This window comes from Gobius niger, assembly GCF_951799975.1.
Source record: "Gobius niger genome assembly, chromosome: 11".
NCBI classification, from domain to species: Eukaryota; Metazoa; Chordata; class Actinopteri; order Gobiiformes; family Gobiidae; genus Gobius; species Gobius niger.
Genome location: NC_136862.1, coordinates 17,627,271 through 17,638,658, shown reverse-complemented (window position 1 = coordinate 17,638,658; position 11,388 = coordinate 17,627,271). Strand labels below are relative to the sequence as shown.

At 40.7% G+C, this 11,388-nt stretch overlaps 2 protein-coding genes across 3 annotated transcripts; one reads left to right on the top strand and one right to left on the bottom strand.

Moving 5' to 3' along the window:
* Nucleotides 1-1,622: 1,622 nt before the first annotated feature.
* LOC306970807 (sialidase-3-like) lies at nt 1,623-4,851 on the bottom strand. Of its 2 annotated transcripts, XM_079566839.1 has the most exons (3): nt 4,699-4,851; nt 4,301-4,540; nt 1,624-3,707 (listed from the first exon to the last, which is right to left on the bottom strand). In XM_079566839.1, exons 2-3 carry the CDS (start codon nt 4,523-4,525, stop codon nt 2,697-2,699), a joined length of 1,236 nt encoding a protein of 411 aa, XP_079422965.1. In that variant the 5' UTR covers nt 4,526-4,540; nt 4,699-4,851; the 3' UTR covers nt 1,624-2,696. The 2 variants fall into 2 exon arrangements, with proteins under 2 accessions (XP_079422966.1, XP_079422965.1); XM_079566840.1 differs by lacking the exon at nt 4,699-4,851 and having other exon boundaries at nt 1,623-3,707; nt 4,301-4,531.
* A 599-nt stretch (nt 4,852-5,450) lies between these two features.
* Nucleotides 5,451-10,076, top strand: xrra1 (X-ray radiation resistance associated 1; the record flags this gene model as incomplete). The annotated part of the gene is made up of 16 exons (XM_079566781.1): nt 5,451-5,514; nt 5,605-5,744; nt 5,817-5,888; nt 5,957-6,029; nt 6,101-6,198; nt 7,626-7,771; nt 7,962-8,066; nt 8,191-8,347; nt 8,417-8,503; nt 8,582-8,675; nt 8,758-8,873; nt 8,948-9,074; nt 9,153-9,215; nt 9,335-9,450; nt 9,575-9,686; nt 9,782-10,076. The coding sequence occupies 16 exons, from the start codon at nt 5,451-5,453 to the stop codon at nt 9,964-9,966; spliced, it is 1,755 nt and encodes a 584-aa protein (XP_079422907.1). The 3' UTR covers nt 9,967-10,076.
* Between the last annotated feature and the right edge of the window lie 1,312 nt (nt 10,077-11,388).

Below are 11,388 nucleotides of genomic sequence, written 5' to 3'. Positions count from 1 at the left end.
TTGCAAAGCTGTCTAAACGGATGGTGACATCTCTCTCGTCGCACTTCAGTGTCCGGCTGCTCTGGGGGTCAATCGGATGGGCGCAACAACAGCGGTGACCTTGTGTCCAACAGTGTACCGTGAAAAGAGCAAAGCCGACGGGGGGGGACCCATCATCGCTGCTGCTCTCAGTCCGAAGCGAAACACCTGTGACGCACTGGCAGCTCCCACAGAGGACGTCCCCAAGGTCGTCATACTGAGCAGCACAACTCTGCACTCACTGAAAAAAACATGACAGATAGATGACAGGGTGTTTAGGGGGAGTCTTTTCTTTTTCTTTTCTTTTTTTACTTACTGAAACTTTTTTAAACTGATCATTTGAACATGAAATTATAATGCAGTTCAGTTTCACCCGCCCCTACTGTCAGTCACAAAAGTGCAAGGGTGAAACGTAAGGTCAAATCATCTTCCCTTTGGCCCATAACTGACCCTCCCTAAGAATTCTTTATAATCTTAATGAGAGAAGAATTAAGGATTTACTTGAGCATCACTACCAAATGTAGCTGTGAGCGAAGGCGTCTCTGGCCTGAACGTTTTAAAGGGTCACATAAAGATTACATAAATGCACATGTATCGCTTTCTGCTTTGAACAGCTCCCCCCCCCCGGTCTTACATAATCCCTGCCGTCTGCACATCTGCTCAATCACATCCAGCTCCCCATAGATTTCCTTAAACTCATCAACATGTTTTCACACAAACTACAGCTCTTACACGCAGAGACAGAACTGTTCATACTTTACTTTACTGTTTCGACAGCAAATACTTTCTGCATTGCTCAGCTATGACACTACTATCACCACTGAACTAAATTTGGGCTGCACAGTCAATCGCCAAATCATCATTATTGAAATGCAGGAAGCCATAATATTGATTGTAAAATGAGCAAAAGTTAAGTTTGAGTTACGATCTTTCTAAACAACTTCCATTTTAGCTTTATTCATGACTTGAATAAAGATTTGATGATGAATTTCTTGTACAATAGAATAGAATAGAATAGAATGGAATAGAATAGAATAGAATGCTTTATTTCTCATTACACACAAGCATAATGAAACGTGTTTGGCTCTCAAAGTCTCAATAATAAATAATGATGATGAAATGCTAAAGTGCTATTAAAGTGTGATATTTTTGTTTAATATGAATGAAACATCAATTGCTTAGTAAAATCGCATTATAGTTAATGAGCTGGGTGCTTTTATTTTGGCGTGCTGGATTAAAACAGGAAGTCACTTCTTGGGCGGCGTTGTAATGATTTGAAGTTAGGCACAGAGTCAATTATGTTAAAAAAGTGAGGAATGAGTTCATGCCACAGCTAGCATTGTAACTTTGTGGCGTCCTCTTTCATTGTGTGTTATAAAAAGTTTAAGTTTATTGACCCCAATCTGTTTTTAAAAATAATCTTCTATTTTTCATAGGTTTTGTGCGGTCTCCCCTTCGTTGTGGCCCTTTGAGCCATGGGTCATAACAATAAAAAGAATATAAAAAAGTGCAAAGTTAATAAAAGTCACATGTTTTCCCTTTGGCCTCTCAGCAGAATCATTCCTCTCAGCTGACTGCCATTTAAAAGCACTGAAACAATACACAGACAGGTGTGGGCTCGCACATATTACTTTTATTTTCTACTAAAATACAGATTTCATGCAGATCTTGTTACTTTCAACAACAAACACATAATAAATGTATTTTTTTTTATTTGCCAGTCACTCAATACAGTTTTACATGTGCAAAGTCCTAAAGGGTAAATAAATAGTTGTATTTTCTCCACATGCGTTTCATTGACTGCTACCACGCTTTATTCTGGCCATTATATTGCACTTTAAATGAGTAGGTACCAAAGTCAAGCAATGAATGTGAATGTTTTATGAGAGAAACCTGTCAGACAAAAAGTGTAAACAAAAATCTTAGCAAACAATTGAGTGAGTAAACTATTTTTGAGGCTGTGGCACAAATTAACATTTAAGAGTGGAGTCAAAGGCATCGAGTACTTAATGTAAAGGTTATGTCAGGAGCAAAGTCTCTGCTCTCCTTCACAAGGCCAGCTATGATCTCAAAATAAAAAGAGGTAGTCAATTTTTTCTCCACTGCTTGAATCGAAAGATGTAGAGTGAGATGAAACAGTAGTCAAAAGGCCTGACAATAGAGAGTCTACCACTGCATGCTAAAAAAGGACTCATCCGAACAGTTAAAAATAGTAATTTCTTTGACACATCTGCACAGTTGCATATTGATACTCTAAGTATTTTTTTTTTTTTTGAACAAAGACGACATCTCACAACTCATGCATACAGACGGATGTATTGTGGAACGTCACAGCACATTCACAGCATATTTAGTGGTTTAGTCTCTGACAGCAACAAGGAGACTCTCACTATAGGCCTCTCTCAGTGGTTCTCAAACGTGGTCCTCAGAGTGGTGGTCCGCTGCAGGAGTCATTTAGGGAACTTTCACTTCACAAATCAATTTACGCTTGTTTTGGTTCGAATTTCAAGCTCAGAAAACAGCTCTGTCTTGGATTTGCTTTTTAAATTTGGTCGCGGTAAAACCTCTATTTGCTCTTTTTTTTCATAAGTTTATTTAAATCCATATAACCTTTGATTTAAATTAGTCTTTTCAATTTAGATTTGATTTACATTAAGAGCCACATACGTAATTGCTATTCAGTCCATCTTTTTTCTGCCGCCTATTTGCATGACATCATTGAGCGTAAAAGTGACAAATGCGATTTGTTCGAGTTCAGTTTCTTTCCCACACTCCATCAGGCCTGAGAATGTATCTTTATCCCCATTATAGGCCAGGTCTGAGTAGCCGCTAGGACCGGTGTGTATGATCTTAGGCTTATCCCATCCGGATGAGTGCAGCGGGGAGCGGTTCAGATAAACACCCATATCCCTCCGGCACGACTTGCTAGTGGGGTGCATGAAGAGTAGCCACGTTTGAGTATCCGGCGACAAAAGAGAAGTCCCGCACGCTTTGCTTTCGGCGTCGTCGTTCGGGACGAATTCGGGAGCAGGGAAGCCGATGACGCTGCCCTGACAACCTGACGGGGGCTCCACCAGCTCGCGGGCGAGGTGCGGCTTGTCAAAAAAGGCACCACTGTTCTCACTCAGCGCCTCGCATCTGTGACCGCGTCTTTTGCGCGTGTGGCGTGCGTTACAGTAAAGATGGCTCCTGCCTTCGTGGTCGATAATTTCTGCCATCTCGCACTCGCAAGAGGGTTTCCTCAGCATCTTACCCAGGCGCCACGTACGCCCTTCGTCTTCGCTGTATATGGAGAGAGCACGTGGATGAACGGTGTAGGGAATGGGGTAGGAGAAGCATCTGTAAGGAATGTAATAGGCGTACGCTGGGATGATGAGTCTCCCGTTCTCCAGCTGGACCCCATGTCCCGGACCGACGGCAAAAGTAGCCCATTTGTAGATAGTCTCCCCAATGACGCTCTCTGTCAAGTCCCTCACTTCGCTCCATGTTTGGCCGTTGTCGCCGCTGGTCACGTAACACAGTCGGGTTTTGTTCTTACCTGTGAGGATTTGCCACATTTCTGTCGTGTGTTCCAAGATGCAAATAAAAAACAGAAAGACCGTTTTACTGTTTTTCTCATAAACAGGGCATGGGTTCATAGTGCGGTGGTTTGGCAAGGTGGCTGATTGCAGCTCCTGGCTTGACGACCACTAAAGAAAACACAAATAAACATGACACTTCATTCAGTATGATAAATGTATCTATCAAAGCCATCACTTTTAACATATCCTTTATAACCATAGAGCTGTCAGCAAGATGGAGGAGCCTCGGTCCTTCCGACCGTCATTGTCCTCAAATGCCATTGTTTTTCTGAAAGCTAAATCTTATCTTAAACATTGGATTTAATAACATTCCTGTTGATTGTACTTGATGCTTGGTCTGCTGTTTCTCTCCAAAATGTTTGCGCCCAAACTTAGGTTGACACTCTTACCCTCCAATCTACTGTCCTGCATCAAAGATATATCACAGCTTACGTGTGTTTTACGCTCTACAATCTTGGGTCAGTTTCTCAGAGCAATGCACTGTTCTCATTAATCATTCACTCCATATTTGGTAGTGATGATAAGCGACTAATGTAGCCACAGCTGCCCTGGGGTAGACTGGGGGTGAGGCAGCTAATCTGTGTGTGGGTGAAGTGTCTTGCCCAAGCATGAAGGAATACGACCCCCGCAATTACACTGTTATGACCAACAAAATATGCAGATTTTTTTTTTTTTTTTGTCCAAACTGTTGATCATCTTACTTCGACAGATCCATCTTCTTTCAGCGTTCCTCTCCTCATTACTAGGATCTTGGCGTTATGGTCAGAGGGCGAGGACCTCTTCTCTGCGAAGGCGAGGAAAGTCTGGACGTGCCGCAGGTAGATGAGCGCAGGAATCCTGTACGTAATGCCACTTGGCTCTTTTTCAAATAAAGTTGTTTTAACCGGCTCGTCCATGTTGCCACTTTTCGAGGCTTTGTTCCCCATGGTTGATCAGACGTCCTGCACATACAAGAAATAAAAGACGAAAACACTGTGATTGAATCCTGTGCAGGGAACATCTGTAGAGACTACTGGGAAGAGTTCACACTTCAACAGCTCTCGCTATGACATTCAGAAAGGCTTCAAATACGTACTGCGCGCACATAATGGCGCCTTACCTTCACAAGCCACTCGCTACGACGTTTGACATGTGAAAAAGGACATTATAAAGAGTATTTTCAGACCAAACCAGGAAATTCGACGCTCTCGACACTGATGCTCTGTGCTCTGAAATGAAGACGCCAATGAGTCGAAGGATAAACTCACTCTCACTTCCGGGTTCTCTAGTAAAGAGATAAGTGCTTTTTAAAAAGAAAACACATCAAGAAAACTGCTACTCCGGACACCAGATGTAGTGCATTCATTAAATGATTGCGAGAAGAGATAAAGGCGTTAAAAATAACAATACGAAAATGTTATTTGTGAATAACTGGCACCGCAGTCACAACCGCTCTCCCTCTCCTCAGGCATGCGCACTTGTCAATTCTCTCGAAGGTTTTCAGTAAAAAGCATGTACATATTTTGGATTGCATGTATATACTTGACCTCATGACATAATGTATGCAAAACTATAACTATTTCAATGCAAAACAAAAACTTGTGCCTGCGTGGTCCTTACCCTTTTTGATGTAGAAGTGGATATCTTGATTTCATTCTTAATCTTTGGCGCAGTCAGTGGGCTCTCTGTCGCCCCCCCGTGGGCCGGATGCTCACCTTTTACATGCTGTTGCTAGGAGACCGAACTCTCCAAAAAACGACTCGATCCCAGCCGTGAATCCATTTTGGAAATGTATTTATTTTATTTATTTTATCATCAATTTTAACCGAAACATGCGCGGTTTGTTCAGTTTGTTTCAATTTACAAATGCAAATGAACGCCTCGTACAAATTTGAATATTTTCCTGCTAAAATACCCCCGACACGTAGAAGACAAGGTAGGCTGGAAGTTAAAAAAAAAATGTATGTATATATATATAACAATAATAATACGTTTAATAAATAAATTAAACCGTACTGTTTTCTAGGGGATGGACACTGGCTTGTTGCTTACAGAAAGGCAGTGGAGATCAACTATAAAAACGTGTACAAAAGGGCCAAAGAAACCTCAAAGAAACAGAAGGACAGCGGAGTCACTGGAGGTAGGACATTAAACAAAGCCTTACTGGTAAGTCTTTTGCCTTATAAAAAACAGATAAATGTTCAAACATCTGCTCACTATCCCTGAACATTTCTACAGCTCCAGTTACACTGTGCTGATGAGCCTTGTGAGTTGAGCATTGTGGATATTGAAGAACAGCACTTTAATAATGTAAGTAAGTCACATTACTACACACAGATCTTAAACACAACAGCAACATTAATTGTCTGTTTTTTCAGGTGAATTACGAAGACTTAACTTTGTTCAACAATGTCATTCATATAGATGCATGTATAAACCTCCTGTCATTGGGTGAGTCTGTCATGAAACCCTGTGTAGACTAATGTGCATAGTAGACATGGCCAAATACTTTGTTTTTATAGATCATTTCAGAAGTTTTGTGTCGCTGAAAGAGCTCAACCTGTCACTGAACAGACTGCAGGACTTCACATTTGATCCGGCTGACTTTCCACATTTAGAGGTGATTTTAACTGACTCTAATGGGATTCATTATTGTATTAAACACATTTTAAAACTATAGCACATAATGCTGTTCATGTGGCTTTGAGTTCTACTGCATTAGTTCAAACCTTTCCGGACGGGGCCCCCCAAGATTACCATGCGAACAGTTCGGGACCCCCAATGTAAAAACAAAAAGACATTTAAAACTGGGTTCATTTTGGGTAATATACACTGCATGTACAATTATTATGCAATTATACAGATTTTTTTTCACACTTTCAAACTTCGGATGGTGTAAAATTGAAAGGCTGTCTGATTGAAGCAAATCAACCAAAGTTGGAGTAGAGCATTATGCTTCTTACTGATCCAGCCATGAGCCCATGTATCAGTCCATGCAGTCACTGAGCTCCACAGTCCATAAAACCTCTGAAAACTCTGTCCTTATCATTCCCGACTCAGTCTAAACATTTCAGCTGAAGTGTCTTGATCAATAGTGGTTGGGTTTCCATTTTTCTCACATTGACAATGTCTCTGCACCAAATCCCTTGTACTTCTTTACTCTTCAGGTCTGTTACAGCTGCTGAAAATGACAGCACTGGTAGATGATGGATTCCTAATGACTCCACGCTTGATTTTTTCTTTGACCGTTTGCGTCTTTTCTTGTCATCTCACTTCTGACGACCCTGTTGTTCTATTGGCAACAAAGCCTTTGCCGCTTCTGTGGTCACGTCCCAATATTTTTTGAAAGTTCAGGAGGGCTGCATCCCTCTGACCAGCTTTAACAGTCATAAAACTCACTTCAACTGGACATTTCTCAGACTTAGTTGCCCAAAGTTTCGAGAATCATCCTATTCCCTTCTGGGCCAAAGATGTAAAGTCCCATCAGAAGGTAGATCTCACTTTCCAAATCCATGCTATATATATATATATATATTTATTTATTTTTTAACACATACAGTATATAGTCATTATCTTCTTTCTCTTCTTTTTGTATCTTGAAATCATCTCAGAACCTCCAGCTCAGTGCTCATAGGGAAGATTTAATTTAGGGAAAGATTACAACACAGAGTTGGCCACATGAGGGCGCTACAACAGCCCTTTAGCTTTTAATGAACTGTAGTAGCTCCAGCTCAGCGGTTCTCAAATGGTGTGGCGTTGGGACCCACTATCACCATAGAATGACTTGCCACGACCCAAAACAGAATTGAATATGTGATATATATAATGTAGAATAGGCGACTTCATTTTCCATACAAGATATTTTTGAAAAAGCCTGAAAAGCTGTCATCACAATCACAATAACAGTCATTTGAAAAGCCGTGTTTAAATTGTTTTCTGTGAGATATTGTTAGTATTGTGGAGTTTTTGCTATGGGGATTGCGGCTTACTGGACAGATACAGATATCAGCCTCCTCTTCAGCATTCATTGATTTAATCTTTGTGCAGGTTTTGGATTTGTCCTATAACAGCTTATCTGGAGATGCCATTGCTGCCATTGGTCGCCTTTCACGCCTCAGAGTCCTTCATTTGACTGAAAACCAGCTTTATCACCTTCCTCTTCATTTGAACTCCTCAAACCATGACACCACACAGTCAGTATATGCTACTCGTAAATGGTCTATGATGTTTATTGTCCATATTCACCCTGGCTGCATACTTTATTAATATGTTTTTATTATTATTATTTACAGATATAGACAAGCACAGTGTAATCATGTACCTACCTATAAAATGTTAGTATTATGAAACTTTTTAACCCTTTTTTTATTTGTTTTCTTTCAGGCCAGCCTCAGAGAATGACCCATCTTTCAAATGTCTCGAAGTCCTGATGCTTGATGACAACAAATTGTCTTCTGACGTCTTCAGCTGTCTGGCAAATCTAAAAAGGTTTGAGAAAAGAATAGATTGACACGTACTTTACTACAAACTATTCGATTTTCTATAGTTATATGGAGGAGTATGACTTTATATCATATAGTTGTTATTATGAACATATCTCCCATACCGACAGACTGAAGTACCTGAACCTTAGAGGGAACGTCGTCTCTGAGGTCCCATTATTGGATCTACTGGAGCATTTGCAAACTCTACAGACTTCCCCTGAACACAATGAAGCAGACGGAGAGACACTTAAAAATACAAAGGACAACTTATTAAAACTCATGCAGGTAACAACAATGACAACGCTCAAATGCTTCTTTTTGGGTAATAATAATAATTGTGTGTTGTGTCACTAGTTTATTCAGCAGAAAGACTGGGATGAATACAAAGAAGCCAGATTTCCATTCCCAGAGCTTCAGTTCCTTGATTTATCGGGCAATAAGGTGAGCAGGATCAAGTGTTGGACACACAGGCTCCAACAACTTCCCGACTTGTAAAATCCTAATTGTTTTGTCTCCTAGATCGCCGAGGAGGAGGCGCTGTTGGCCGTGGCCTTGTTCCCGATGTTGAGTGAAATCGATATCGGCTCTAACCCTCTGACAACACAGAGAAGTGGTGCTGTTTCTTTTGGTTCTTTCAGTTTGTCTGTAAAAGGAGCATTTTTTTAGAACCACATTGTGCTTTTGTTTCGACACAGGAGACCCACCCCTGCTGACGTACTACCTCCAGGACAAACTGGGGGTGAAAATAAAGAGGAAAAATGTACAGGAAGTCAAGACATTAGCTGAAGTTCCTGTGCTGCCCAAATGGAAGGTTTGTTATTTTATCTTTGAATCGAAAATGTTGTCTTTGTCGTTATTATGTCTGAAAAGTCTCGCACATTAAAGGCACGCAACGTTATCCCGAACGTGTCCAGAAAAACACGTCAAACTCACGTGAAAACCAAGGTCACACAAGTGTCTTCAAACCACAGCGATGAGCACAAACAAGTGCAGCCCTTCTTTGCCCCTGAGGTACCTTTAATAAAACAGCTCATGTAGGTGGTCAGTTTAAAAGCACTATCTGTTGTTTAGGCAGAAGATGATTTTGAACCAGAGACAAAACCTTTTCAAGAGTTGACAGAAAACTCGGACAGAACAATAGTGGAGCCCATTGGTGAGAAGTGCGGCTATTTATATATATATTTGTTTCTTCATTTAAGCCTGGAAATGTTTTTTTGCCCCAAAGTGAAGGGAATAATCCTGCCTTTTCTCTGCTCCCTCTTTTTTTGACAGGAATTCAAACAGCCGTCCGAATGCTGGAGCACACACTGACAAATCTTAATGTTTATAGAGACTCAAAACCCAAACTTGATAGCATCCAGACACCCTACAGAGAGAAGGAGAAAAGGGTTTGGGGATTTGCTGTGCACATTTTATCGTCCAACTGTGATTAGCCCCGCTTCAAACAGAAAACACATTGATGTTGTGATTCAGTAATGTAAAAAACATGTTTATTTTTTTTTTCTTCTTAAGATTAAGGCTCTTCCACCTCGGCCCGCCCCGACGCTCCAGCAGCAAAGCGAACAGCTCGACCGAATGATTGAGGAAATAAAATTAAATAGAACAATAAGAGAAGCTCCTTTAAGTAAGCACTTGACAAACATGCGCCCAAATGCATTTGATTAAAGGTTTAACATAATAATTAATGTTTACTTTCTTCTACGTTGTGGTAACTTTCAGGCAAAGTCATTAAAGGCACACGCGGCGACAAACACGACTATAAAGAGGCCGTGTCACTGCTGAACGACATGAAAGCCAAGTACAAGATGGTCCATCGGAAAACAATGGAACAAGCGGCGAGCCTGGAGTCGGAGGAGAACACAGCCCACAAACTCACCCCGCGGCACAGACCCAATGATGGATGAAGTAAACATGAATAATAGCGGCTCATGCGGGGATTAGACAAGTTGCGTATTTTCTTTGCACACCCATTTTTTTTCCTCAATAGCTCGTGCTTTGTCTTGAACATTTCAAACAATGCATTTTTGTGGTTGTGACATCGTGAGATCGGCGAAATGTGGAAAAGCAGCGTGGATTGAATAGCTGTTATCCTTCAGAACATCAGATTGATATTAGTGGGTACTGATCCAAAAGTAAGTCTTAAATCGACAGTTTCTCGTCTCCCGTAACCAAGCGCCATCAGTGGGTTTCAGATTTGCGATTTCATTTATGTTATGTAGAAGTCTGATACCAAAATCAAATGAAATGATTTTCTCTTGGTGAAAAATCTGTACTGACTATCCAGTAATAATCCTTTAAAAAAAACTTCAATTCCAATGAACACTGAGCACAATATTAGGCACCAGTTTTCAAACACTTTTTAAACTCGCTTTATAAATCTATTTTTATTTGATCACTTTACACTATGCAGGGTGTGCTTATTTTCACAGCAGCTGCAGATGTGGAATGCTCTTAGGGTCCAGGTGGAGTAAATCAATAGACACTTCAAGATTTCCACCACTTTGATAATTCTCACCAGAGAAGCTTTTGTAGAAGAGGTGGTGCATGTTGGCAGATATTAATCTTATGGGTTGGTCAAAAGCTTCTAATGCACGAATTAATGAGGCAAAACAGAATCAACTAAAGCAAAAAACTTAGCTCAAATGGAGAGTCAGTTTCTCTGAGGCATATAACATATATAAACAAAGCATATGTGTCTGCTCGGCCCCGTACACACAGTTCATATCATTCATTTTCATCACAGTGCCACAGTAATCTGATCATCTCGTCTATACCTGTAATTGAGGTTAATCTGTGAAACCAGAATAAGTTTTTTACTTGTGGACTATAAACGGCTCATGCATCTTATTTTTATGTATTTTTATTGGACTTGCTCTTATTATTTTGGCGCTTACACAGATTAAACAAAGCGAGCCAAAGACCGTCTCTGCTTTGGTTTAAATTCTCCCGGATAGATGAGGTGAATTATTAACAAAAAACACATTTCTGTTCATACCCTCTGTGATATGTCTGACCCTGGCAGCACAGAGCCCCACTCCATCCAAAAGACAAAAACAACATAGACACTTCTGGGCATGACTGATCTTTGTTTATGTATCTACGTAGGAGCGTATTGGAGCACATTATTACAGTTTCAACATCTGGAGGAGACATCAGACCAATCAGGGCTTAGTAACGTCGATGTGAAACTTATTGGACTGCAAAGAACCCGCTGAGAGGCCGGCACTGAATCTGGCCCAGAATCAAAAGTCCTCATTATCAAAGTGTCACTCTAGTTCACTGCACAAAACCCCATGGGATTGGACGAGCAGTTGACCTGTAACACG

Bases quoted from the DNA above. Each gene is read 5' to 3' on its own strand.
- LOC306970807 (XM_079566839.1), bottom strand. From the start codon at position 4,525: ATGGGGAACAAAGCCTCGAAAAGTGGCAACATGGACGAGCCGGTTAAA. The intron at 3,708-4,300 runs GTAAGATGATCA...TGTTTTCTTTAG, and splicing joins AAGAAGATGGATCTGTCGAA to TGGTCGTCAAGCCAGGAGCT.